Here is a 27974-nt window from a genome sequence, read left to right on the forward strand (position 1 = left end):
TGGCAAAAATACAATAATTCAGACTTCAAGTTGGTATTCTTTCACAGTTCTTAAAGTAAGAATACGACTTTCTGATCTGAATGAAACACAGGTATAGCTTACAACCATCAGCTTAGTCATGGTTGAAACATCAAAGAGGTTACCTCATCTATTAAGAGATAATTCACCCAAAAATGAACATCCAAACCTGTATGGCTTTCTTTCTATTGTTGAACACAAAAGATGATATTTTGAAGAATGTTTGGGTCCAAACAACATCGGAACCCATTGACTGTCAACAGTATAGGCAAAAAAACACTTTCTTCTTTTGTGTTTCACAGAGTTATACAGGTTTGGTACGACATTAGTGTGTAAATAATCAAAGCATCGTTGATATGAGCATGCCGCGTAATGAATATTCATTAGCAATACTGACCGAACCGTTGACTGGTTGTTTAAATGTCAATACTTTGGATAGATCACACGCTTTATCCTCCCGTCCGCTTTGTTTTTGTCCAGCCATTTCCCACAAATGAAGATCGTCGTCACAGCGTTGGCCGTGTTTGTAATCTCGATCCTGCTCAGAAGCCATCCAGGACTGAGTCCGGAGTTATCGTGTTCCACGTGCATGCGGAGCAGATCGCCCAGGTCCAGCAGTTCCAGAATAAACCGGTTCGTCTGGCCGCGCTCAAACAGGTTCTGGAACTTCTTGGTTAGCTGCCTCTGGCCAGAGTCACCGTTGGAGCCGAAGATGGTGATGAAGATGTTGGCGTCAGTGCCTGCGCCCTTCACGTCGCCCGTGATAACAATGAGCTCGTATTTTACAGGTACGAGGCTTTGGGCCTTGCTGGTGAAGCTCTCGATGAACTTGCTGCACTCGAAAGTCTGGAACTCGTCCCGTTTTGAGGAAAGAGGGATGGCGGCCTCACAACGGAAGATATACCTGAGTGAAATAGTACAGATTATGGACAGTACAGAGCATGCATATACTATCTTCAGTAGTCCAGATCCTAAGGTTTAAACCATAATTTAATGGCTGGTAGCCAATGACTTCCATTGTATTTTTTTTCCATACTGGGGAAGTCAATGGCTACCAGTAACTGTTTAATTACCAGCATTCTTCAAAATATCTTCTTTTGTCTTCAGCAGAAAAAAAAAAGCTCATATAGGTTTATAAAAACTTGAGGGTGATTAAATAATGACAATTTTCATTTTTGAGTATCTTCAAAGTCCAAGATCACTCACTTATTGCCCAGCTCCTTCTCCGTGACAACAACCTCCTCCACAAACCAGGAGGCTTCCACTTTGACTTTCTTGCCATCTTTAGGGATGTGTCCCAGACAGATACTAGCGATGTCTCCCAGCTCCTTGGAGGAGAACTCAAAGCGGTCCGTAGCGCCTCTGAAATCACACATGGAGCAGCGTAACACATGCTAACCGATTAGAAATGGATACCAGCTGAGAAACAAATGTCCACCTACCGTAAAAAACGTTTCTTTTTAGTCGAGTTCTCCATCACAAACTCTTTGGAACGTCCTTTCTTCCCTTCTAGAACAATCCAGGCGTTCTCTCTGGTTTCAGCATCATCCATATCTGCTGTCGTGACCAAGATCTCATATTCTGTAAGAGGCAAAACACATGCTGTTATATTATCTAAAATCAAATATATATATATATATATATATAACATATGCATATGCAATTTACATATCGAGGGGTGAGAACCAGAAGGGCGATATCAAATGAAAGCTCTTAATGAGCTCTTTCTACTGGCAAAAGTACTGTCATCCATGAGTCTGCAAATTTTTATTATAAACAATTGAAATCAGTACACAAAATCAGATCAAACTATGGTAAAAAAATGTTTTGACTCTCCTGTAAAGTTGGTGAAATGTCACTTACACCTTTCCGGTTAATAATTAATTAATAATTACATTTACATTTATTCATTTAACAGATGCTTTTATCCAAAGCAATTTACAATTGGAGAATACGTCAAGCAATTCATCTTAGAGGCAAATAGACACAGGAAGTGCTCGTAATACCAAGTTTCTAGCATTGTTCAAATAAGTATTTATGTTATGTTAGAATCATTATTATGCTCTTATACTTTTTGTTCTTTAATATTTTGAATTGTTTTTAGCTTCTTTTTGTCATTTAAATGTTAAGTTTTGAAATTTTGTTGTATGCATTTGTCATTTTTATTTAATTTCTTTATTTTTAAAATGTGTATAGTTAGTATTTATAAAGTTTTAGCTTTTAGTTTTGGATCTGTTTTTAGTTGTTTTAATACTACAATTGATTGCTTCTGTTGTCCTCATTTGGAAGTCGCTTTGGATAAAGGCATCTGCTAAATGACTAAATAATAAATAAATAAATAATAATAAAGTACAAGCTAGAAAAGAATAAAGAAAAGAAAAAAAGATAAAAAAAATTTAGGATGAAGTCAGCTGTCGCAATTAAGTAATAATTCTACTTATAAATGGTTCTTATTATTATCAAAGTTGAAAACAGTTTCTTAGTCTTATATTTATGTATTTTTTATCAATTTGATTATATATTATATATATATATATAAAATATATAAATACAAGACTAAGAAACTGTTTACCATTTCTACAGATAAAACAAAAAAATATCAATATTTGCAATTAATTAATTAAACAATTAAGTACTTAAATGTAACTTTCAATACACGTTCCTGATCTTTTAGCGAATGATTCACCCGTGCATGTTATTCCAAAGAAATAATGTCATTCCCTTCAATCCCCTGTTATACAGAGACACTTTTCCATCCATTCAGTTCCCATTTAACATTCTGTTTCACTTGGAAATAAGTTGGGAAGTAAAATGGGTTCCAAATGGGCAAGTTATGAACTTCAACTGAATTCTGTCAAATTGAACTGTTTTTACTTCACTCCACTTGTATTTGTGTGTGTGAACTCATGTGTGTCTCACTGGTTTTTTCATCAAAATCCACTGCATCGTTGTTAGCACACGCCAGCTCTCTCATTATCTGTCCATCATCCTCGTTCTTGGCGAGCCAGCGGTCACACTGGAAACGAAACTTCTTCCCCAAGATGTCATCATGCACATCCACATACTCCAGGTGCCAACCGGCAGCCGGACCTGTCAACACAAACACACACTTGTTTTGAGCATACAGTGGGGAAAATTTTTTTTGTATGTTTTTTGTATGATTTTGTATGTTTGCCCACTGACAAAGAAATGATCCATCTATAATTTTAATGGTAGGTTCATTTTAACAGTGAGAGACAGAAAAACAACTAAAAAATCCAGAAAAACACATTTCAAAAAAGTTATAAATTGATTTGCATTTTAATGAGTCAAATAAGTATTTGACCCCTTCACAAAACATGACTTAGGTGGCAAAACCCTTGTTGGCAATCACAGAGGTCAGATGTTTCTTGTAGTTGGCCACCAGGTTTGCACACATCTCAGGAGGGATTTTGTCCCACTCGTCTTTGCAGATCCTCTCCTAGTCATTAAGGTTTCGAGGCTGATGTTTGGCAACTCGAACCTTCAGCTACCTCCACAGATTTTCTATGGGATTAAGGTCTGGAGACTGGCTAGGCCACTCCAGGACCTTAATGTGCTTCTTCTTGAGCCACTCTTTTGTTGCTTGGCCTTGTGTTTTGGGTCATTGTCATGCTGGAACCCATCCACGACCCATTTTCAATGCCCTGGTTGGCTTCAATGCCCTGGCCCTGACTCGTCCTTTTGATGCGGTGCAGTTGTCCTGTCCCCTTAGCAGAAAAACACCCCCAAAGCATAATGTTTCCACCTCCATGTTTGACGGTGGGGATGGTGTTCTTGGGGTCGTAGGCAGCATTCCTTCTCCTCCAAACACGGCGAGTTGAGTTGATGCCAAATAGCTCGATTTTGGTCTCATCTGACCACAACACTTTCACCCAGTTCTCCTCTGAATCATTAGCAAACTTCAGACGGGCCTGTACATGTGCTTTCTTGAGCAGGGGGACCAGGATTTCAGTCCTTCATGGCGTAGTGTGCTACCAATTGTTTTCTTGGTGACTATGGTCCCAGCTGCATTGAGATCATTGATAAGATCCTCCAGTGTAGTTCTGGCCTGATTCCTCACCGTTCTCATGATCATAGAAACTCCACGAGGTGAGATCTTGCATGGAGCCCCAGTCCGAGGGAGATTAACAGTTATTTTGTGTTTCTTCCATTTGCTAATAATCGCACCAACTGGTGTCCCCTTCTCATCAAGCTGCTTGGTGATGGTCTTGTAGCCTTGTGTCCAGTCTGTGGCCTTATGTAGGTCTACAATCTTGTCCCTGACATCCTTGAACAGCTCTTTGGTCTTGGCCATGGTGGAGAGTTTGGAATCTGAATGATTGATTGCTTCTGGACAGGTGTCTTTTATACAGGTAACAAACTGAGATTAGGAGCACTCCCTTTAAGAGATTACTCAGCTTGTTACCTGTCTAAAAGGCACCTGGGAGCCAGAAATCTTGCTGATTGATAGGGGATCAAATACTTATTTGACTGCAAATCAATTTATAACTTTTTTTAAATGCGTTTTTCTGGATTTTTTTGTTGTTATTCTGTCTCTCACTGTTCAAATAAACTTACCATTAAAATTATTGACTGATCATTTCTTTGTCAGTGGGCAAACGTAAAAAATCAGGGGATTGAATAATTTTTTTCCCCAATGTATATACATATACAGGTTTGATGATAGGCCTACCTTGAGTTTAACTTCCTAATCTGATTGGCTCACCTGAGTTGTCGTGCCAAACGCGCACTTTCGAGAGCTCGCCCAAGCTGAGGATGTCAGGGAAACGGAACGTGTCCATCTGTTTGCGCTCAAACTTGTTGGTATTGTTGCTTTCTTTCAGAGTCAGCGTTCCAGTGTCACCGTTCTCTCCAAAAATAATCATCCACACATTAGCATCGGTTCCAGCCGCTAAAAAGCAACCAATCATAGGTTACAATCTGCTGTATCTGTGACCATAAACACAACCAATCGAAGAATTGTTTTGAAGTAGTTGTAGACACTGCAAAGAAGTGCGCACCAGTTACATCGCTGGTCCTCACAGAAACGGTGTAGGTGGTGAGCTCCACCATTTCCTCATCATTTATTACTGCAGGCATCTCACATATGAGCGTTCGCTTGGGCCCGTATGAGCGAGACAGCCATTCCTCGTACATAAATAACGCCACTTCATCCGTCTGCAGGTTATGCAGTTCAATCTACATACACGCATAAACATTTTTAAAGGCTTGGGAAATTACAGTATATGTATGTCACTTTCTCTTACAAACCTTATCCAGGAACCAGTCGGGTCTGCTTCCAGAACCATCTATACGCATTCTCATCTTTCTCAAAGGAGCAATATCCTCAATCTCCAGATTGAATGTGTCCTTCTGCCCTCGTTCAAACCTACACACATTAAACACAAAAAAATAAGACAGTTATAACAGGTTTCAATGCATAATCATAACTTTTAAGAGACTGTGGTCCCAGGTAACCAGGTTTGTTATAGTTAACTAAAACTAAAACCATAAAAAAATGTAGTTACTTGAAATAAAACATTAATTGAAATAAAATAGAACACTAAAAAATACTTATTTTATTTCAGCTATTTACTGTAAATTTAGATAAAAATGAATACAAAATAAACAACAAAATTACTATAACTAAATTTAAAGTGAAAACAGAAAATACAAAAATAAAGTCTAATCCAAAATATTAACAAAATCTATAGTAGTATATCATTGTCAATAAAAGAACACTGCAGGTAACCTATTTGCTAATAGTTACATTCTAATTTTATTGTTTTTTCTTGGATTCTTATATTTTTCAACTCAAATCAATATTTTTGCAAAATAAACGGCATGAAAACATTACGTTTATACTGCAATAATCACCAGCTGACTGTACACTATCCTTGTGTCTCTGTGTGTGTGTGTGTGTGTGTGTATGTACCTGTCCTCTAATTTTGGCAGCAGCATTTCCTCTGACGTGCCGTAGACTCCAAACACAGTCATGTAGATCTGTGTGTCTGTACCTGCGTGCTGGACATCTCCTGTTATCACTGTTACCTCATAGATCACCTAGAAGAAAAATATCTTTCATGAAGTTCACTTACTGTAGTATACAGCAGCAAATCACCTTACATGAGCTATTTATATTTTTAAGGCTGAAGGTAATGAAATGGTGTACCTTCTGTGGGATGTTGACAGTTTCTGCATCCTGTACATCAAAGAAACGGGAGGTGAGTCCGTCTCCTCTGTCTTTGGCCAACCAGCATTTACAGGGAAACATGTAACGCACTGCTTTAGTCGGCACATCAACAGTCAACTCCTCCACTAACCAGCAGCTCTCTGGAGTCGCCCCATCATGACCCAACTACACACAACACAAACCAACAATCTGACGTTTGCAGGATCTATATGTAATGTACATTGAGCTTACAAATACAATCTACTGAATCTGTGTGTGTGCTTTCCCTCACTTCCACTTTCTTGATGTCACCAACATCAGCTCCATAACAGGTGAAGTAATCCAAGGATCCAGGCAGGAATCCGTTTTTCCCATCCAAGTCGAGCCAGAGGCGATCTGTCTTCTTGTTGCTCTTTCCTATGATGATGACATATACTCGGCTACTCGTCCCAGCATCCCGATCCCAACCCGTCGTCACCGAGAAGTGGTAGGGAATCACTATCCACACACATACATTTAATTGAATTTTTTCCCTCATATAAAATTCAACTAGAGAATAGTTGTGTTTACTCATTCAAAAATGTTCACAATGCAAGGGTGCTGTGTGTGATTGGGATTCAATTAAATACTAATATTCACAAAGATGAATAGATGTGAAAAAATTAGACCTTATTGTAAATCGTTTGTTAGCATATAATTTGTATAATATAAAAATCCAAAATTAAGCAAGTGATGGTCTCAGACCGTTGAAGCCCACTGTATGTTGTGGAGTGGAACTCTATATGAACTATACATACATGATCCTTCCTCGTCTTCTTCTTCTTCCTCTGAATGTCGTTTCTTGTTTTTCTTGTTCATGTTGCTGTCCAGATTTGTTACTTTTTTAATTGGACAGAAGGCAGTTTCTCTCTCTCCCTCATACCCCTACACACACACATATACACACAGTATATACATCTGGATGTGCTCTGGACTAGTCTGTAATGCTGTAACATTGTTAACGCATGCATGCACGGGTGCACACATGCACTCATGCAGGCAGACCTTAACGTAGAACACCCTGTCGATCCGTTTGTCCTCCTTCTTTCTCGAAAGCCATCGCTCACACAAAAACAGAAACACTTCCTCCGTATCTTGGTCCAACACTTCTACCTGTTCCAGGTACCAATCAGCACTCAGCATGCTGTTGTCATGGCGAACGCGGATCTTGAACACCTGGCCCAGATCCACGGCCTCCAGAGTGAATGTGTCCACCTGACCAAACAGAAGCAGTTGTTGTCAGCAGCCAATCAGAATATGTTGTCAGTAATAATAGTTTTAAATGATGTCTTTGTTTTAATGGTGTCAAAATGTCTGAAGACACAGGATAGTAAAAGCTGACAAGCCACAACAGCTTCATATAGGTTCAATTTTCACTAAAATGAATCCAAAATTAAGAAGCATTAGGATAAAGACTTGTATTTGTGTGTCTCACCGATCCGCTCTCAAACTTGTTGCTGTTCTCAGACTTGCTGAGTTTGCGTTCTCCAGTGTCGCCCATGTCTCCGTAAAGAGTGATGAACAGGTTGGCATCGGTTCCCGCTCCATACACATCCCCCGTGGTCACCGTCACTGTATATGTGTGTACTGCAACACACACATATATGCAATAGTCTTCCTGTAGCTCAAATAGTAATGCATTGTAATTGCAACACCAAGGAATCCAAAAATGTATAGTTTGATAATTTTGCATAAAACTAGGAGTCTCCCGAATGCATAAACATAATACTTATAGGTAACTGTAAATGGAAAAATTACTTACTCTCCAGTGCGTCTTCCACCTCTGTCTCGATGACTTTGAGGGTTCCGTCTCGTGATAGTTTCTCCACGATGATGTCAGACGGCACCAGCTCTCGAATCGTCTCGCCGTCCTCCTCCGAGCAAGCCAACCATCCCTCACATGGGAATATTGCAGTCTCAGAGCCCTGCATAAAAACACACATTTTTGAGTCTTGACATGTTGAATATTAGTCCTTTACATTTTATTAAAGGAAATTTGATAATACCATGAAGTATTCATTCAAAGGTTAAAGTGATAGTTCACTCAAAAATGAAAATTCTGTCATTAATTACTCGCCCTCATGTCGTTCCAAACCTGTAAGACTTTCGTTCATCATCAAGTAAAATAATCATCTAATAATCAGCCAATTCATAAAATAATCCATCAAATATCAAAATCCGTGTAAGTATAACACCGGTCAGATTTATTTGAAAGAAGTCTCTTACGCTCACCATGGCTGCATTTATGATTATTTACGACAAAAATACAGTGAAAATTGTGAAATATCATTGCAATTTCAAAATAGCTGCTTTCTATTGTAAAATATGCAATATATTTATTCCTGTGATGCAAAACTGAATTTTCAGCATCTTTACTCCAGTCTTCAGTGCCACATGATCCTTTAGAAATCATTATAATTTGCAAATTTGCTGCTCAATAAATATTTCTTATTATTAGCAAAGCTGAAAACGGTTTTGCTGCTTCATATGATATATTTTTTTCAAGATTCATTAATGAATTGAAATGTCAAAATAGCATTTATTTGAAACAGACGTCTTCTGTACCATTATAAATCAGAATCAGAATTAGCTTTATTGCCAGATATGTTTACACATACGAGGAATTTGTCATAATGACAGAAGCTCCACAGTGCAACAGAATGACAGCGACAGGACACAGATAAAAAATAATATACAAAATGTCTTTACTGTCACTTTTGATCAATTTAATGCATCCTTGCTGAATTAAAGTATTCATTTGTATAAAAAAGGGTACAGTAAATAAACAGTTTCTGCTGGTAAACGGTGGACATGAATGTTGATACCAGAGTTTCACGCTGGTGTGATGTTCTTGATGGAGCTACAGCTGAGGCAGTGTTTCACTCCTCTACTGTACACAGATAGCGCTGGAGTGGAGCGACAGGTCAGAGAAGATTAGTCACTGGAACTAATTATACAAACGGCAACACAGAGCAGATGTGGGTCAATGAAATGGGTGTACGACAGACAGCGGCGAGGAAAAGAAGGTTTTCCAAAGCCAGACGGGAGCATTCTAGACTCAACCAAGTTTCACGTTGCCAGAATTAAGACCAATATATCTGGTCCAATGCGTAGCTTAGTCTGGCCAAAAACGCCCACTTATGCAGGAAAGGCACGTCTGACCAACATGTGAAAGGATCAGCCACAGTTTGCTGTTTTACGTGACATTTAGAGGGCTGAAATTGGCAGGATATGTATTTCTGGATCACTTGAGAGTTTTCCAAAAAATGCTGTGGGCTGAGATTAGACAAACCCAACTGCATTTCAAGAAGTCTGTCATGTTTAACTGTACAGTACATGCAGATTTGTACATAAGCAGTTGATCTCTTTCTAACAGAGATAAAGTTCAGTAAAGTACTGTAAGATAAAGCTCAATACCTTCCCTTTCCGGAGAAGTCGGCGAATTTCCACACGGTCTAAATGCCAGCCAGGATTCACCCCTCGATTATCGTGACCGATACGGATTTTCTCAATGATATCGCCAATGTCCTCCAACTGCAGAAGCCCAGAATCAACATCACTGCTGTCAGTGTAAGCCTTGCATTAAAATTATTAATAAAAAAGTTCATATGAAACTAAGACCCAGATGCATTTCTAATTAGTTCAGGCTGGTTTCGGGGTTATTTTAGTTAATAAAACTGAAAGTAAAATTAAAACCATTAAAAAATGTTAAACTTTATTTGAGCTAGTTACCACGGTAACATTTCTCATTTTAGTTTAGTTTCACTTGATGTATTAAAATGAATAAAAACTATAAAAACATTACTACTACTAACAATGAGAAAAACACACAACAAAATTACTAAAACTTGAACTAGTACTAAAGTGAAAATAGAACGTTTAAACCTGATTCAAAATTTTAGTAAAAACTATAAAGGTTTCTCAGTGATACTAAAATAACACTGGCTGGTTTATGCCAGTTGTACTGGTGTGCTGTTGGTCCAGAAACAAATCTTCACCAGTAAAACTCATAAAGCAGGACATAAAGCAGGACAAATAGCATCATTTTTCAACCCTAGTTTAGACACGATCTGCTCATTTACCTCTACGATGAACATGTCCTCCGCCCCTCGTTCAAAGTACATCCTCCTCTCTCTCTTGTTGACACAGAGAGACTTCTGAGATGAACACACTCCGTTCTGGCCGTACAGAATGATGAAGACGTCTGCGTCTGTTCCCGCAGCAAATATATCACTGGTGAAAATCTTAATCTCATAGGGAACAACTGCAACATAAAAGAGGAAATCACATGAATCACGAACAGCCTGTGTATGAATGAATGCATGATGCATTTATATGAGTGTATAAGTGTTATGGCACAAATTTTCATCTGTCTGTATTTATGACACATGAAGTAAATAAGGTTTAGTATTAGTCTGTAATCATAATAATTAGCTACATAAACATGTATCATACAGGGCGTGTATAGTACTGTCTGCAGTTCATTAGGGTACAGGTCTCTGATAATGGCACCATCGTCTTTCCCTTTATCCAGCCAGCGGCCACATGGAAAGCGCAGCAGCTGACCCAGAGACGGAGCATCGATCTCTACCCAGTCCAGAAACCAGCCTGGAGACACATCTGAGGACAGGACAGCCCCCCCAAACACACACATACACAAAACACACACAAAGAGACACGTGCAACATCCACATACACACATGTACGCTGTAAGTAATTGTCTGTAGGATTTACACCAATGCTGCCTGTACTGGGGATTCAGAAGAAAGCCAGTGAAATTAAATCATCAAAAATTAGGGACAGTCTAATGCAGAAAGAAATAAAGGCATAAAAGACGCAGATTCATATTTATATAAATAAAGTAAACTTTCATTTTCGTTATGCATGCCTAAACCTTACTGAATTCATTACGCATGCACATCACCTAATTTTTTTAATTAACTTTTAATTTTTGTTTTGCACTTAGAACATGTTTTACAATACAAGTGAACAAGTCACCAAAGACTGCAAAATCAAAATATACAGTAAAATCAGTAATATTGTGAAATATTATTACAATTTAAAATAAATGTTTTCTATTTGAATATATTGTAAAATGTAATTTATTCCTGAATTTTCTGCATAATTACTCCAGTCTTTAGTGTCACACGATCCTTCAGAAATCATTCTAATATGCATTTTCAGGATTTTTGTGATGAATAAAAAAAATGTAAAGAATAGCATTTATTTGAAATAGACATATTTTCTAACATTATTTTTGATAACTTTTATGCATCCTTGCTAAATAAAAGTATTAATTTCTTTTTAACCAACCCCAAATGAACAGTCGTTTTTTGATGCATAATTAATGATTTTCACTATATAATTAAGTATTTTCAAAATAAGAAAATAACGCAACAATAAGTAGAATCAGAAATATCATTACCATTATGTTTTAGAGTACAACCACAGTTTATAACTCACATCACTCTTTTTAACAACACAATATCATTAATAGGATTTTTTGCTGTAAAAAGAACAGCGATTCGTTACAGTGTAAACACACAAACGAGCACACACACACACACACACGTCAATCATCAATGCACCGATTTGAACCCAACCAGTCCTCAACTGCATCTACAGAATTCAGATTCAACATAATTGCATAAATATTTGAAACATCACAGAGTGATATCTGATGTGAATGTGTGTACCTGTGTTGTCGTGTCCGATGCGGATTCTCTTGAGTTTTCCGATGTCCACTGCCTCTATGGTGAACTCGTCAATCAGTCCCAACTCAAACTTGTTCCTATAGTTCTTAGACGCCTTTAGATTAATGATACCTGTCACACAAACACACTTTTCAGTAGCGGATGGGCTAATAGTACTAACAGTACAGTCTGAATTGTTGTCATAGTTACCAGTGTCATCTTTGGTTCCGTAAAGTATAGTATAAACATTTGCATCTGTCCCCGCGTTCTTCTTCTCCCCTGTTTTTACTCTCATTGTGAACGTGGTTGACATGGCTACACACAGTCATAATCAATGTAATATCAATGCAATGAGCAAATGCCATTAGGTCAAAGCAGTACACTAGTGTAACATTCAAAACCTTTTTGCTCTAGTCCGAGTTGAGCAGGTGACGACTCCTCTTCTTCATCTTCATCTCTCTTCATGAAAGCCTCGTCTACGGGCACTAACTCACGGCCCAGCTGTCCGTCATCTTCATCAACCGCCAACCAGCGCTGACAGGGGAAAAAATACCTGAACAACACACACAAATACGGTCAACACAGTCCTTAGAAAAGAGAAATCACTGAAAACTGAAACTGAAACTAAAACTAAAACCATTAAAAAAACATTTTCAATTCTTGAAATAGAATATTTTAACTGCAATAAAAGAAAATGTAAACATATATATTTCAGCAAGGGCAACATTTCTCATTTTCATTTAGTTTAAGTTTTAAATATTAAAATAATTAAAACTTAATGAACTAAAAGCTAAAACTTATAGTCAAAACCATATCCTAAAACCATATAGTGATATTTACGGGGGGAAAAAAATATAAAAACGACAAAACACTAATAATACATTACTAAAATTAAAAGAAAACAAAGTAGAAAGATCTGAAAAATTAATTATTAAATATATAAAAAATAAAATATAATTAAAAATATTAAGAAAAATCATAATAGTGCATAAATGATACTAAAATAACAGCTCAGTAACCCTACTTGATGATCTCAAAAATGTCTGAAATTATACTCAGATTTGCTAGATATTTTCTCTGTAAATTTCAATGTATTCATTAATTTCTACATTGTAAATAAATGATTTATTTCCTTAAATAAATATGAATATTTAAGCAATTTCTGCAATCAAAAGGAACTCAAACATTTCTTATCTAGCATTCCCAATATTAAAGGGTTAGTTCACCCAAAAATGACAATTTTATTTACTCACCCTCAAGCCATCCTAGGTGTATATGACTTTCTTCTTTCAGACGAATCCAATGGGAGTTATATTAATAAAAGAAGAAAGTCATATACACCTAGGATACCTCGAGGGTGAGTAAAACAAAGGCTAATTTTCATTTTTGGGTGACCTAACCCTTTAAAGGTCTGAACTGCAAGCCATATTAATTCTTTAGCTCTCAACTGTTACTGTACATCAACAATTTATGCATTTGCATCTAGTTTTATTTCTCCTGAGAAATGTTAAGGGAAACCAAGGTGGTCACTCACATGGTTTCATCTTTCGCATCAAAGATCTCGACGCGGTCCAGATACCACGCAGCATTCGCCTGCTTGTTGTCATGACGAATCCTCAGTTTCTTCAAGGATCCCAGATCCATCCCAGTGATCGTGAACACGTCCTCCTGAAAATGATCCGCAGTCAGGTACATTCTCTATACAGTGTGAATGTGTGGGTGTTTTCCACTCACCTGTCCGCACTCAAACTTGTTAAGGTGGTTTGACTTGCGCAGTTTTCTCTCGCCCGTGTCGCCCATTTCTCCATAGATGTTGATGTAAACACTCGCATCGGTTCCGGCCCCCAGCATATCCCCAGTGAACACATGAACCTCGTATGAGTTCTCTAAAATACACGAACACACAAGTATCTTCTCAAAATTCACTTCTGTTGAAGGTATCACGTGGTATTTTTACACTTCAGACACACTTGGAATGTCTGAATCTCATTCTATTAGATAACAAAATAGCAAACAATTTTATTGTAATTTATTATCACATTTATTTTAAAGCAAATGAGCGCATAAGCAAATTTTCATGAAAAGAACTTTGTTACACTACATTTTTTTATCTTAAATTAAATCATTAATGAAATCAAATATGTACTGTATTTTAAATTAATAAAAAAGATGTGAAAATGTATTTATAAAAAGGTAAAAACTACTTTATTTATGAATTTATTTCAAATAAATACATGCATGAATTATATTACAAATATTAATTTAATAAAAATTTACAATACAATTCTTAAAAATTTATATTTTATCAATTAATTTATATATATAAATATATTCATTATTAATAAATAAATTTAAATTTATTAGTTTGTAAATTTTAAATAATTAATTTTCCTAAAAAAGTGTTTATTTAAAATTCTTTTTTTATTATTTATATATACTTTTTGGTTGTGAAGGATTGAATCTCTCTCTATACCCTCCAGATCTTCATAATCCTCAGCACACAGCTCCACGAGAATCTCTCCATCCTCTTCATCACGAGCGAGCCATCGGCCACATGGGAAACTGAAAGTTTGAACAACCTCCTTCAATTCACCTGGGGATTCCTCTTGTTCCTCCTAGAGATGATTAGATAAATAGTGGTCAATCAATATTACTTTTTCAATTGCACATTCTGAAAATGTTCAATTTGGTCACTCTTAGTATTGAACTTTTAGTTGCTGGACTAGACTAAATAAATTCTAAATTAAGGTTTAAATGAAGAAAATACACTAAACGGTCAAACTTAGCTCCTATCTGACCTTTTTCTTCTTTTTCTTCTTTTTGTCTTTCTTTTCCTCCTCTTTCTTCTCTGGTTTCACCATTGCCATGACCAGCCGTTTAATGTCCACTTTCTCCAGGAACCATCCAGCCCCTATTCCTGAGCCGTCATGGCCGATTCGGATCTTATAGACCCGTCCCACATCTAGGCCCTCAATCTTAAATCAACCAATGAAAATGCATCTCTTCAGAAACAAACAACCAGATTCCAGAAACATCACAGCTTTTAAAATATAGAGTAGGATTTTCATATACAACTCTATTAACTCACCCTAAAGATCTCAGTGGTTGCTCTCTCAAAGTTGTTGGATCGGTTCTTCAGCTGTATTAGTTCGGTTTTTCCCTCCTCACCGTAAATCTGCAGGAAGATGTTTGCATTTGTCCCTCCGGCCCACACGTCTCCTGTCACCACGGTGACTTCATAATTAATCACTGTCGATTAGAAAAACAATGATTGATCATTTTTAGTTCACAGTAGCTGGATTTCAACATGAAGTTCATGAGAGCATATATTGTGACTAGAACACTAACATCATGGGTACGATTAGCAGGGAATGCAAGAACTGCATTTGTCAAATGCATAATTGTGAAATACATACATTTCTCTATCTCCAGCGTCTCACTTGGATAGATTTCCACCTCCACCTTCCCATCAGCCTCGTCCTTACAGAGCCAGCGGTGACTGGGGAACATGTACTGCAGCCCGTGCACCGGCACCCAGATCTGAACGCTGTCCAGGAACCAACCGGCTCGTAGGCCCTCGTTAGTGTGGCCAATCAGCAACCTGTTTATCTACAGGACCCTCCCAGACAGCGGAGGGGAGTCACAGTAAATACACACATTCGGCACATTTGTTTTAATTGAGCTGAATGGGAGTGTGAATGTGTCTTATGTACAAATGTATGAATAATGTTTATATGTTTATGTTTTATAACTTTCTTATTATAAAGAATAGAACAAAACAGAACAGAATAGAATGGGTTTAACAGAATAGAGTTAATTTGAACAACAGAACAAAACACAATAGAACAAATGTAAACAGAACCAATTTTAAGAATAGAATAGAATAGAATAGAATAGAATTTTAACTTTAGACTGGGTGAACGTGCTGAACATGAACAGGTAGCATACCTTGCCAATGTCAAAGGTCTCTGTGGTGAAGATGTCCGTCTGTCCCGTCTCAAAATAGTTCCCCAGGTCGTTATCGGACACAACCAGCAGCATCTTGTTGGTGTCGCCTTTCTCTCCGTACAACTTTACGAACACCTTCGAATCTGAACTGGCACCATTAATACTGCCTGTTTTTATTGCAATGTGATAACCAACAGCTGGAACAAAAACACACGTCAAAACCTATTGTATCTGGCCTATCTTCATGTACTGTACACAGAAATATAAAGTACTTTTTGTTTCATTGTTGCATACATTTGACTTTTTTGTATGTGATAATGTTTGTATGCGTGTTCACTCACTGAATAAACGCTGACCATCATCAGTAGGGACTAACTCTCTCACAATCTGCCCGTCGTCTTCGTTACGATCCAGCCACCTGAGATGAGACAGCGAGAGATACAGTAGGAGAATGTGCAGGATGAGTGTGTGTTATAGGTGTGTGTGTGTAGCTGAGCTCTCTCGTTGATGTAGGTAGGGTTTCCTCGGCCCTCATTAGTGTCCATTAGAAACCAGAGTCAGTTTTCTCAACTACATAATTGACTTAAACACCACTCTCCCATGTTCTTTACCCAGCCAGACACACGCACATATATGTACATATACGTTTGAAATATACTTTAGCACACAAGCTAATGTTTGTTAGATTGCCTTGCCTGTAGCATGGGAACTCGATGGATGACGCCTCAGGTTGCCCTTCCTCTCTGATCATCACCTTATCCAGGTACCAACCACATCCTCCGCCTCGTCCGTCATGACCAATCCGAACCCTCTTGATCTGTCCCAGTGTGACCGCCTCTACCAGGAACTCATCATGCTGAGAAAAGAGTAAACACATACTACTTCTGCAGTATACTATACGTATACTATGCACATATATACTGGGTTCTGTATCCCACAATGCAATGTGTTTATTTTTAGATTTCATTTTCAAAATGAACCGGATATAGCAACTCATTTAATCAGATGAACAAAAATTACGACATTTTAGAAAAGGGGGAAAAAACATTACATGGACATCTCACTCTGACTTTAATGAGGTCATGTGACAGCAATGTAGCATACAATTTATGTAAACCGCACATTATTCAGCAATGAATATTTCAAACAGTAGTAGATTGTTGTCTAATGACAATTATTTGGCATGTTTCATTCATCAAGTGCCATTCGGTTGTCATCTCTGATATAATGAGGCTATTTATTTACATATAAATTAAATTAAGGCTGCCTTTAAATGTAAAAAAATACAGTACAAACAGGAATAATGTAAAATATCATTAAAATGTCAAATAACTGTTTTCTATTTTACTATATTTTAAAATATTATTTATACCTGAGGTAAATCAGAAATCATTCCAACATGCTGATTTGCTGCTCAAGAGGCATTTCTTATTATTATCAATGTTGAAAACAGCTGAATATTATATGCACATGTTTCATGCCAGCATGTCAAATGCCATTACTCACGTTTCCTTTCTCAAACTTGTTGGCGTTGTTTTTGCTCATGAACATCAGACGCTCTCCAGTGTCTGCCAAGTCCCCGATGATGTTTAAATAAACACTGGCATCTGTTCCACTTCCGCTGATGTTTCCCGTGCAAATCGTCACACGATACTTAATAACTATTAAACAGCAATAAAAAAACATAAATAGTACAAATCTTTTGTCTTTGTTTGTAAAATTGCTTTTTTCTTATACTGTCAACTACTAATATAATGCATGACTGAGTTGGGGATTATATCGTAGTCCAAAGCACATAAAGGTTCTTCAGTGGTTCTTTGAAGCCACTTATGTTCAGCAAAGCACATTATAGTTCATTGTTCATTGTTTTGGATTCTTAAGTTATGTTAAAAAAAAAAAAACTCTGTGATGTTTCTTCATTGGTTTTTCAGATCTGTGTTTTGGATTCTGGGATCTTTAGAGTGCTAGTATATACATGTCGATTATTTTTTTGAATTGTTACACTTAAAAAGTTGTGTTTTGTAGATTTTCTCACGTGGTAAAGGTTCTGGCACAAGTTTTCCGGTAGCTGGCAGTTCTCTAACGATCTCATTGTCATCTTCATTTATGTCCAACCAACGGTTACAAACAAATGAGTATTTCTCCCTAGTTAGGGTCTTCATCAATGTCACCTTCATACAGAAAAAACACACAAGAAGAAAATGTTATGGCACAGAGCAATTGTTTCTACAACTGATTAGAAGAAATACAAATAGAAACAACATTTAGAAAGAATATAAAGCTACAATAAAATGAATGTGTCTAGCATTGATGAGAAATGTTTGAGTTCAGACTCACATGTGAAACACTAATACATTTACTTTTAGCAGTAAAGTGCACAAGTCATTTTAAATCGTACCAGAGCAAGTAGCTGAGAAAACATGATGCCTGCTTGCTTTCATCATGATTACAGTGTGAAATGGACAAATTGTTTCTGTGTAATAGTGCACTAGTCTGTAGTGCAGGTCTCTCACCCTGCCAAGATGCCAGCCAGAGAAAGGATGCCTCTTTTCGTGCCAGATTCTCAGCTTGCGTATCTTTCCGATATCAGGCATCTCAATCTAGAGCGACAGCAAAAATGTAAAATACAAAAACTTATTTCAATAAGATTCAACATTTTTAAATTCTGGACACCGTGTTAGAAATAAAACATCACACTTATCAACTGATATATTCTTATCTACTGTAATGAAATAGATAAATTGACACTTAATATGTTTTGGGACCACTGTATATTTTTATAATGAGTCACAAAGATAAAAACACACACAGACATACAATGAACTTGTCGCATTGTCCCTGTTCAAAACTGTCCGATTTACTCTCGAGTTTCATCTCGTCGCTCTTGCCTGTCTCCCCGTACACCTGCAGGAACACCTGTGCATCTGTGCCAGCGCCTTTAATCTCGGATGTCCAGATCCACAGAGACCAGGGGAATTCTGGGAAACACACACACAAAGACGCAGAAAAGATGAATTTGTGATGTCTCGATGGAGTAATTCAACATTACTTTTAAATGTTATCTTTTTTTGTGAAGAAAACTTAATTTTATTATTGATGTTATTATTTTTATAAAGATAAATGTATCATTGACGTCATTATTTCTATTAATATAATTTTATTTTAATACTGATTTTATCATTTTTTATTAATATAACCGTGAATATTGGCGTTATTATTTTTATTAATATAACTATAATTTATGTTATTATTTTATAAATATAATTGTATTTTATTACTGATTGCATCATTAATTATGAATAGAACTGTATTTTTTTATTATACATTTTTTATCATTGATTTTATTTCTTATAATTTTATAATTGATGTCATTTTTATGAATAGTATTTTATTTAATCACTATAATCATACTTTATCATTGATGTTATTTTCATTTCAATATATTTTATTGTTGATTTTATTACTTTTATGAATATTTTTTAAGTATTGATGTTAACCCCTTTTATAAAATAAATTAATTTTATTATTGATTAATTGTTTTGTGATTATTTATCATTGATTTTTTTAATGAAAATAATTTTAATACTGATTTTACTATTTTTGCGTCAACTAAAAGAATGACAATAACTTTTAAATTTAGCTTAAAGGGTTAGTTCACCCCAAAATGAAAATGATGTCATTAATTACTCACCCTCATGTCATTCCAAACCTGTAAGAGCACATACGTCATGGTACTCTCCTAAATGCCGGAAGACGGTAACTTGGGGAGAAGAATTGTTGAATAAATGATGTTATTTTTGTTTTCTTTGCTTATTCAAAAAGTATTCTCGTAGCTTCACAAAATAGAAGTTGAGCCACTGATGTCACATGGACGGTTTTGTCCTTGCTGTGTTTCTGGACCTGGGAACATTTCAGTTGTGTTGCTGTCTATGCAGAGAGCTCTCGGATTTCATCAAAAATATCTTAATTTGTGTTCCGAAGATGAACGGAGGTCTTACAGGTTTGGAACGACATGAGGGTGAGTAATTAATGAAGAATTTTCTTTTTCGGGTGAACTATCCCTTTAAATACAGCGCAGCACTATTTCAGCACATTTAGTGTCAGGTTACTCTGGATTGTAGGTGGTTAGCGAATAAGATGCAGGTCTTTACGCTGCAATACAGCATGTTTAGTGAAGATTACCCCTGATTGCTTCGACAGGGCAAGGGTTTGATCTTTTGCTCACTCTTTTGCTTTTTCTGTCTGAGTGAGATCATCTCATACAGTTCTCGCTCCACCAGTCCATCACCCTCATCTTCATCCAACCACCTGCCGCAGGGAAATACCTGCTCTAAACCTGTGAACGGGCAGTATACTGTCACCTGTGAGAGAAAGAGAGAGACAGATCACACGGTGTATGTATGAATAAGTAATGAAAGCTTCAAAACACCTTATAGCCCCGACACACACCTTTTCGCAATACCAGCCGCAGCTAATCCCAGCGTTGTCGTGTCCAATCGTGACTCTGCTGAGCGGGCTGAGCAGTTCCAGCAGCTCGACGTTAAAGATGTCGATCTGAGCGCGCTCAAACGTGCCGCCCTCCAGGAACAACTTACCGCTGTTCTTTATACCCTTACAACCGTGCATGACGAAGTGGATCTTAGAGTTAGTGCCGGCTCCACGAATATCACCCGTCATCACCTGTACGTTATACACGATCGCTACACGCACATACACAAACAAACAAATACAAGTAAGGTTTAAGCAAATGCACTTATTCTAACAAACAAACACGCACGTTTGCTCTTACCCATTGGCTGTGTGGCTCCGGCAAGCACATCTCTTTGTATTTTGCCGTCCCCTTCTGAGATGTCAAACCAGGCATTGACAGGAAACTCATAAACCTCCTTATTCCCCATGTCATCTATTACAACCTAAAACACATCACCATAACACAAAGACGTCATATTAATCACAGATGACAGAGACAAAGATATTCTTTATGAAGATTTTAGATCAAAAGTGTGTTTGTGTACTTTATCACATGCCCAGCCAGCAGACGACCCCTTGTTGTTATGTCCGATGGTGATTTTTCGAAGTCTGCCGAGATTTGGCGCTTCAATGGTGAATTTATCTTCATTACCACGCTCAAAATTATCCTTTCCATCGCTGGCCAGCTTCCGTTCTCCTGCGAACATCACACCAAGACAGTGCAACACAAAAAACTAACACATACACAGAAACACTGACTGTATTTAGTAATGAAAATGGTAAAATATTTAATTATATTATAAGTATTGGAATTGTAAGAAATACTGTATGTCTAATTAAAAAATTAAATGTTCTTGACAATCAAAAGTGCAACTAGAATCAAGGCACAATTTTCAGGTGATAAAATAAAATAAAATAAAATAATCTCACGGTTTAACATAAAAGCATGTTTTATAATTGTAAAAATATGTCTAATAATAATTTAAAATGTTCTAGGCAATTAAAGTTTGACCTTTGTGTGTGTTTTTACAACATCAAATAACACACACAGAAACATTGACTGGTTTTACTGACCTGTATCCCCAAATTCTCCAAAAATATTGAGGTAGACATCAGCATCGGTCCCACTGCCTTTAGCATCCATTGTGAAGACACTGGCTATGTACTTGTTCTCTGCAATATAAGAACAGACACACATTAACACATATATAAGACAAAACCTTTTTTTTTTTTGCATGCACCATGTATTTTTGACCATTAACTATAATTACACCATGGTATTAACTATCGTTAAAATCACCAGTGAGCTCTTTCTCAGAAACAGCTTTAGTCTTTCTCCTATCTGTGGGATGTAATGTTATATTGTCCGTGGTTTCTGGGAATGTTGGACCGGTGATATTGTGATCCCCATCTGAAACTCTACTCTGCTACTAAATTTCTCCTAATCCTTTGTATGCAACCTGAGTCTGGTGATGCTTGTATGCATGCATCATCTATGAACATGACCTATGTGATGTTATCTATGGGTTATATGGAATAAGACGTGAAGTATATCTGTAGTTTAAACATGTAGTTTTTTATTAGTAGTGTTTTATTTGAGAGTTGTAGTATCTTGTTTGAGGTTCTTTACTTATGCTACAGATCCCTATGGGAAAGTTACAGTGTGTCATGCAATGCACATGTGTTGTGTTAATGTGTGTATGACTAAATGCAAAATGTTTAAGAATTGTAAAAAAATGTGTTTAGGCAGATTCGTGGCAAAAAAATGGAATAAAATGAAATAACAGTTTAACTTAAAATCATGTTTTATACTTGCAGGAAATGTATCTAATAAAAAATAGTTCTAGATTTGTGTCACACTTTTCAGGTGATAAAATATGTGATTTGTTTATTTGCTCTCTGTTTTGCAAGCATACAACATACGTTTTGGAATGTCCATGGGGTTCAAGCTACCCAACAGATATCGGACAGTAAGTCCGTCCCCCTCGTCTCTGCTCAGCCAATTGTTGCAGGCATAAAAGAATCGGAGGTGTGGCCTGTTCATGTCAGACACGATAACCCGGTCCAGGAACCAACTGGCACTCATGCCCGTGTTATCATGCTCGATTCTGCATTACAGGAAGTACATCACAAGACATATATTGCTGCAACATTTAAGACTTGCCTTTAAGGTAGTTACTCTTGGATGCATACAGACATATATGTACCTAATTTTCTTTATTGGCCCAACATTGTGCGTTTTGATCCGAAAGACGTCAGTCTTGTTCTTTTCAAAGGCTGTTCTGCTCCTGAAATTAATAGAGATAAATCTGTGAATAGACTCAAACTAAACGATTTACTGTTACACTCAAACTTTCTAATGCACCGACATCTGAAAATGACTATACAGGAGTGTGTAATTATGAGAAAGAACCATCTGTCATTGTCAACAACCCATATATCGCTCTACGGTCTCTTGCGTTGGCTTCGGCAAAAGCATCTCTCTAATCAAAATGCGAAATGCATGAATTAAAAATCACCCAGTATGAATTACACATCCCACTCACACTGCCAAATTACTCACACACATACACACGGACTTACCGATGCGGAGAAACCAACACACACACATCTCACCTGAGATCAGCACACTGAAACCGCACCAGCAAACTTTGGAAATGATGACATTTAGACAGATTCAGAGATTCTGTTAAATATCATCTCGATTCCAAAATGTTGCATTCTGACTGTCGGACAGAATTAAAGTCCAAAAACATTTATGTTCTATTCTGCTCTGAGGAGGAGTTACTGAACAGATCTAATGAGTCTTTCCCCAACTGGATGAATCCCATGAAAACATGTCATGAAAATATTCATCTTAAAAATATAGGCTTCCGCTTCTGAGAACCCTGGAAATGTGAAAAGGGTCCAATGAGGTGAAATTTTAATCTAGACATGTACTTGACAAGTTTCGTGAGATGCACCCAACTACCCAAAAATATCGAATATTTCTCAAATAGGTTGTTAAATCATTAATTTGGAGACATACACACTAATGAATACAGTTTGTCTACTGGAGTCTTGCTTATGAATTGTTCATGCAATTTTTTTTCTAAACTTTTCTGAAGCTACATCTGATTTCAATTTCTGACCTTTTTACTGCATTTGTAATGTTTTATGAGTCATTATGCAACATTAACCATTTGGAAATTCATCTGAGCAAGTAAAAACTCTCCCATTAGTAATTCATTTCTGAATCATTTGCTCCAGCACTGATCAGGATGATTGATTACTGTAGGGAGAGTTTTGAGGGTCTCTCTTTGTACTCGTAAAAAATCAGCACGCATACATGGGACATTATGTATGTGTGGAGATTTTTAAGAGTAGCCTACCTGTTTGCGGTGATCAAATGTGTAAACTTCTCATGTTTTCTCGAAAGACCACAAAAGGAAGTGATGTCATAAGATTGTACCCTCTCATTGGTTCAATGAGAAAGTCACATCTCTTCAGATGAATGTCTGTGGTGATGCTGTACAGAGGAGAGCATATCCTGTGCTTCACCATGGCATTGTATGTAATGGATGAGTCAAGCGTGATTCAAATTCATGTCATGAATAATTCATTTCATGAATAATCGTATAAGAAAACAATATCTATTTCCCAAAGGTGTAATGGTGTGAATGTCATGGTCAAAGCACACAGGATGTTCTCCTGTGCATTGTGCGCAAAAAGCAATGCATGGCCACACACGAGTAGATGAGGTGGCCATGTTAAAGTTATACCTCTTTTCTGTGCTGTAGATTAGAGAAGAATACAGAATTATAGAATTAGCATGGCATATATGCACTGAAAATCCACAGAAATTCCTCGTTTTTCTGCACTATACTGAAATCAGCGTAGGATTTCCTTTGAAAAGATTTTCAATCAGAAATCACTCTGAAGAAATGGCAAGCAACACACTGAATTATACATGAAGTTTAGAAGTAGAAATAATCAGAAATAATCCTGTCAAACATTCTAATAATAATCTACAAAAATGAGCAAGTGATGCAAAGCTAAATTTCTCCAAATCTTTTCTGATGAAGAACAAACTCCTCAATATTTTGGATGACCTGAGGATGAACTGCTACTTTAAAGTTTTACCTCTAAAATACTAGAAAGTTCAGCTCACATTGAGAGAGTTGAGAACAAAAAAACAATTTGAAGTAGTTAGTAAACATATCTTGATATGCATTAAACCAATTTTATTAAACTGCAATTGTAAATAATGAAAATATTAGTGCTGTCAAAAGATTAATCGCATCCAATCGTTTTTGTTTACAGAATATATGTGTACTGTGTATATTTATCTATATATAGATTAATCGTTTGACAGCACTAAAAAATACTAACACTATTAATGACAAATATTACATTTGCAGTCAATGTGCATCTGGAAACTCTCAAGATTAATGCTGCCATGTAGAGACGCAGGATTGAAGCATAACTTACTTGCTGGCCAGGTGAACTTTGGGAGTCACTCCAAACTCTCCAAACAAGGCGACAAACACATTAGCATCAGTCCCAGCGCCTTTAACATCACCTGTGACGGTCACCACCTCGTACACTGAGGAGAAATGAGAACATTCGGTAAACCAATTATACCTCTGCAAAAGAAAGCATCTTGTTTTCATTTGCATAACATTAGAAGGGTTGTAGTCTCAAATGCAGAGTGCTCAGGTATATCCCGTGTAACCTAACAACATGCTATTCTAAGATCACCCACGTTTGTATAAGCTGAATTGCTGTAAGCAATATCTCTGTAACTTAGCCATGTTAACGGAGTGAGAGTACGACATGGCCCTGAGGCTCACCATGTGACCTCTACCTTTCTCTGAACCACTGCAAGACCCTGAGACAACCAAATGCATGTCTGAACCTGAGAGCAGCGTGTCTAGAAGTAACGATCAAACAGGGTTCATTTGGAACATGTTTCGTTTCTGTTAAACTCAGTGCATACTAGCCCTTTCATTTATATCCGACACGAAATAAAGCAACAATTGTTTTTATAGCCTACTTACTGTTCATTAAATCAAATTAATAAGATATTCATTCGTATAATGCAATATAGACAGAGTAATCATTAGGACTTTCAAGTCGACTTTTTCTGTCAGTAATTTTGATGCGCTATATATATATATAAATAATTATTCAATATATAGCTATTAATGGATGCCCAGCACTAATTAATAAGTGAATACAGAAAATATTTTTTATATGTATATATATATATATACTGTATATATAAACATATCTTTCTTAAATATATACATGCATGTCTGTGTATTTATATATACATAAATATACACAGTACATACACATATATTATGTACACAAAACAAACGTTTATTTTGTATGCGATTAATCACGATTAAACATACACACACACATATATAGAGAGAGAGAGAGGGACAGAGGGAGAGATGGGGGGCTATATATATAAGACCAGAATGATCATAAACCAGCTTTGCAGGTTTTATTATTATTATTATTGTTTTTTTGATCAGCTTTTGATTCAGGCAAGGTACCCCTGGATCAGTGCTAAGTGATAACCTCAACCCGACGTGCTACGCCCAACTGAACCTGACAGCATGACGTCCGTCTTGCTGAATGAGGTTTTGATGGTTCCATGAAAAGGCCGATTAGAGTATAATGTTTCAGGCCATAGAGAGGTGCCCGTCTGATTCAAATCCACTATTGGCCCGGTGCCTGCCACCATTCTCTCATGATACCCTGCTGCCAGGACACGGTAATAATCAGTCAATCCAGACACACCTCTGCTGTTCCAATCAGAGACCTCTAGAGCCGCCTGCCAAAGTGAAATCCGGAAGGTTCTCTGACTGGACGTTAATGGAATGATCAGAATTTTCCTGCAAATCAATTACTGACACTCTGAAACATAAAGTTCCAATTAGAATTGTAAGCAGAAATGTTCAATATATACACTCTTAAAAAACAGGTTCCAAAAGGTTGGTTTCACAGCGATGCCACAAAAGAACCATTTTTGGTTCCTCAAAGAACCTTTCAGTGAAGAGTTCTTAAAAGAACCAATTTTTTATATGAAGTACATTGTAAACATCTAAATAATCTTTTTTCCACTATTAAGAACCTTTGGAAAGGTTTTATGGATGTTGAAGGTTCTTCATGGAACCACTGACACCAATAAAGAACCTTTATTTTAAGAGTGTATAGCAAGTCCATTGAAGAATCTTTATTTCTGTCTCCATTCCTCCTTTGTCTATTTCAGCTTTCGTTGTTCAACCTCCAATGTTCAAGTAATCAATTAAGAGATGCTCCAGGGTTCAAAGAAATCCAACCTGTGAGAAACCGAGAGGAAGGGGTGCCTGACAGAGAGTGAAAGCAGAGAAAGAGCCGGACAGACGCAGCGAGAGAGAGAGAGAGAGAGAGAGAGAGAAAGACAGTTCATCCCCAGAAGACAGACAGTATGACAGTATAGGTCAGGTGCTGTGGCTCTACACTTAACCAAGTCTCCAAATGCGATCTGCTGATTTAAAAGGACAGTTCGTCAACAAATGACAAATCTGACACTTATCCACCCTCATGTTGTTCCAAACCTGCATAAAGCTTCATAAAGGGGTTTTCGCAGCAATGGCCAAAGAAATGTGAACAGTTTTTCTTTTGTAGTGTGAAGAACATTTTAATAATCTGAAGAAAGTTTTTCCAGAAACTTTTATGCATTCAAAGGATCCTATATAAAAGGTTCTTCATAGAACCATCAGAGCCAATAAGGAACCACAAAAAGAGACATTTTGGAGGACAATTCATATAAACCATGACTGTCAAGCTACAAAAAGGACAACAAAGCACAATAGAACTAGTCCATATAACTTCTGAACTGAATTCCTTCAGAAGGTGCATGAAACCGATAATCTTCTCCAAGTTCTGAAATTTCAGTATTGGCTACTTTTGTGATTTTTTTTAGTCTTTCGTGAAGCTCAGAAGTCATGGTTGCTGTGTTTTGCATGATGTTCTTTCACAGTAAACCATAACAGCATGTTTGGAGGAACAAATGATGACAGAATTTTCATTCTCCAGCAAACTATCCTTTCAAATGAATAAATGCATTCAATTCTGACTAAATGTTTTGGGGAAAACCTCAGCTGAACTAGTTTTCTCTTTACTTCAATTAAAAGACTGAAAAGAATAAAAAGAGGATATCTTCTTCCAGAGTCTACCTTTCTTTTTATTGAATTCATCTTCTTGATCATCCGATTCCTCCGTGTGATAGTTCACCAGCTCCTCCTGGTAGACCTCAGCATAATCCACCTGTTTGACCTTTGACTTCTTCCCTTTCTTCGCTTTCTTTTCCTCGTCGCTGTCGGAACCCTTCTTTTTCTTTTTATCCTTTTTCTTCTTCTTTTTATCCTCCTCTTCCTCTGCCTCCTCCTGCACAGCGTCCTCATCCTCCTCTTCCTCGGCCGACTTCTTCTTTTTCTTGCCGTCTTTGGCCTTTTTATCTTTGGACCCCATGTCTTCTTGTCCTTCTTTGCTTTCGGATGGTTTACTCTTCTTTTTCTTGTCTTTCCTTACCTCCCGTTCCTCATTTGAGGTCCGTTTTTCTTTGCTGAAGGGCTCATTGTTGTTCTGCTCATCAG

General features: G+C 37.0%; 1 protein-coding gene across 1 annotated transcript; it reads right to left on the reverse strand.

Moving 5' to 3' along the window:
• Nucleotides 1–441: 441 nt before the first annotated feature.
• On the reverse strand, nucleotides 442–27849 carry LOC306856009 (lipoxygenase homology domain-containing protein 1-like; the record flags this gene model as incomplete). Its single annotated transcript, XM_079394967.1, has 42 exons — nucleotides 442–922; nucleotides 1225–1380; nucleotides 1461–1599; nucleotides 2938–3108; nucleotides 4745–4930; nucleotides 5040–5217; nucleotides 5290–5407; nucleotides 5954–6081; nucleotides 6191–6376; nucleotides 6483–6688; nucleotides 6988–7114; nucleotides 7235–7444; nucleotides 7665–7816; nucleotides 7992–8154; nucleotides 9647–9763; nucleotides 10312–10493; nucleotides 10685–10849; nucleotides 11926–12054; nucleotides 12133–12237; nucleotides 12324–12475; nucleotides 13457–13590; nucleotides 13657–13808; nucleotides 14396–14537; nucleotides 14721–14897; nucleotides 15011–15171; nucleotides 15339–15531; nucleotides 15871–16067; nucleotides 16212–16288; nucleotides 16566–16726; nucleotides 17377–17531; nucleotides 17906–18041; nucleotides 18384–18470; nucleotides 18688–18848; nucleotides 20096–20231; nucleotides 20320–20570; nucleotides 20660–20783; nucleotides 20886–21037; nucleotides 21415–21513; nucleotides 22264–22448; nucleotides 22548–22628; nucleotides 24811–24925; nucleotides 27555–27849. The coding sequence occupies 42 exons, from the start codon at nucleotides 27847–27849 to the stop codon at nucleotides 442–444; spliced, it is 6822 nt and encodes a 2273-aa protein (XP_079251093.1).
• Between the last annotated feature and the right edge of the window lie 125 nt (nucleotides 27850–27974).

Source organism: Barbus barbus (genome assembly GCF_936440315.1).
Source record: "Barbus barbus genome assembly, chromosome: 36".
Lineage (NCBI taxonomy): Eukaryota > Metazoa > Chordata > Actinopteri > Cypriniformes > Cyprinidae > Barbus > Barbus barbus.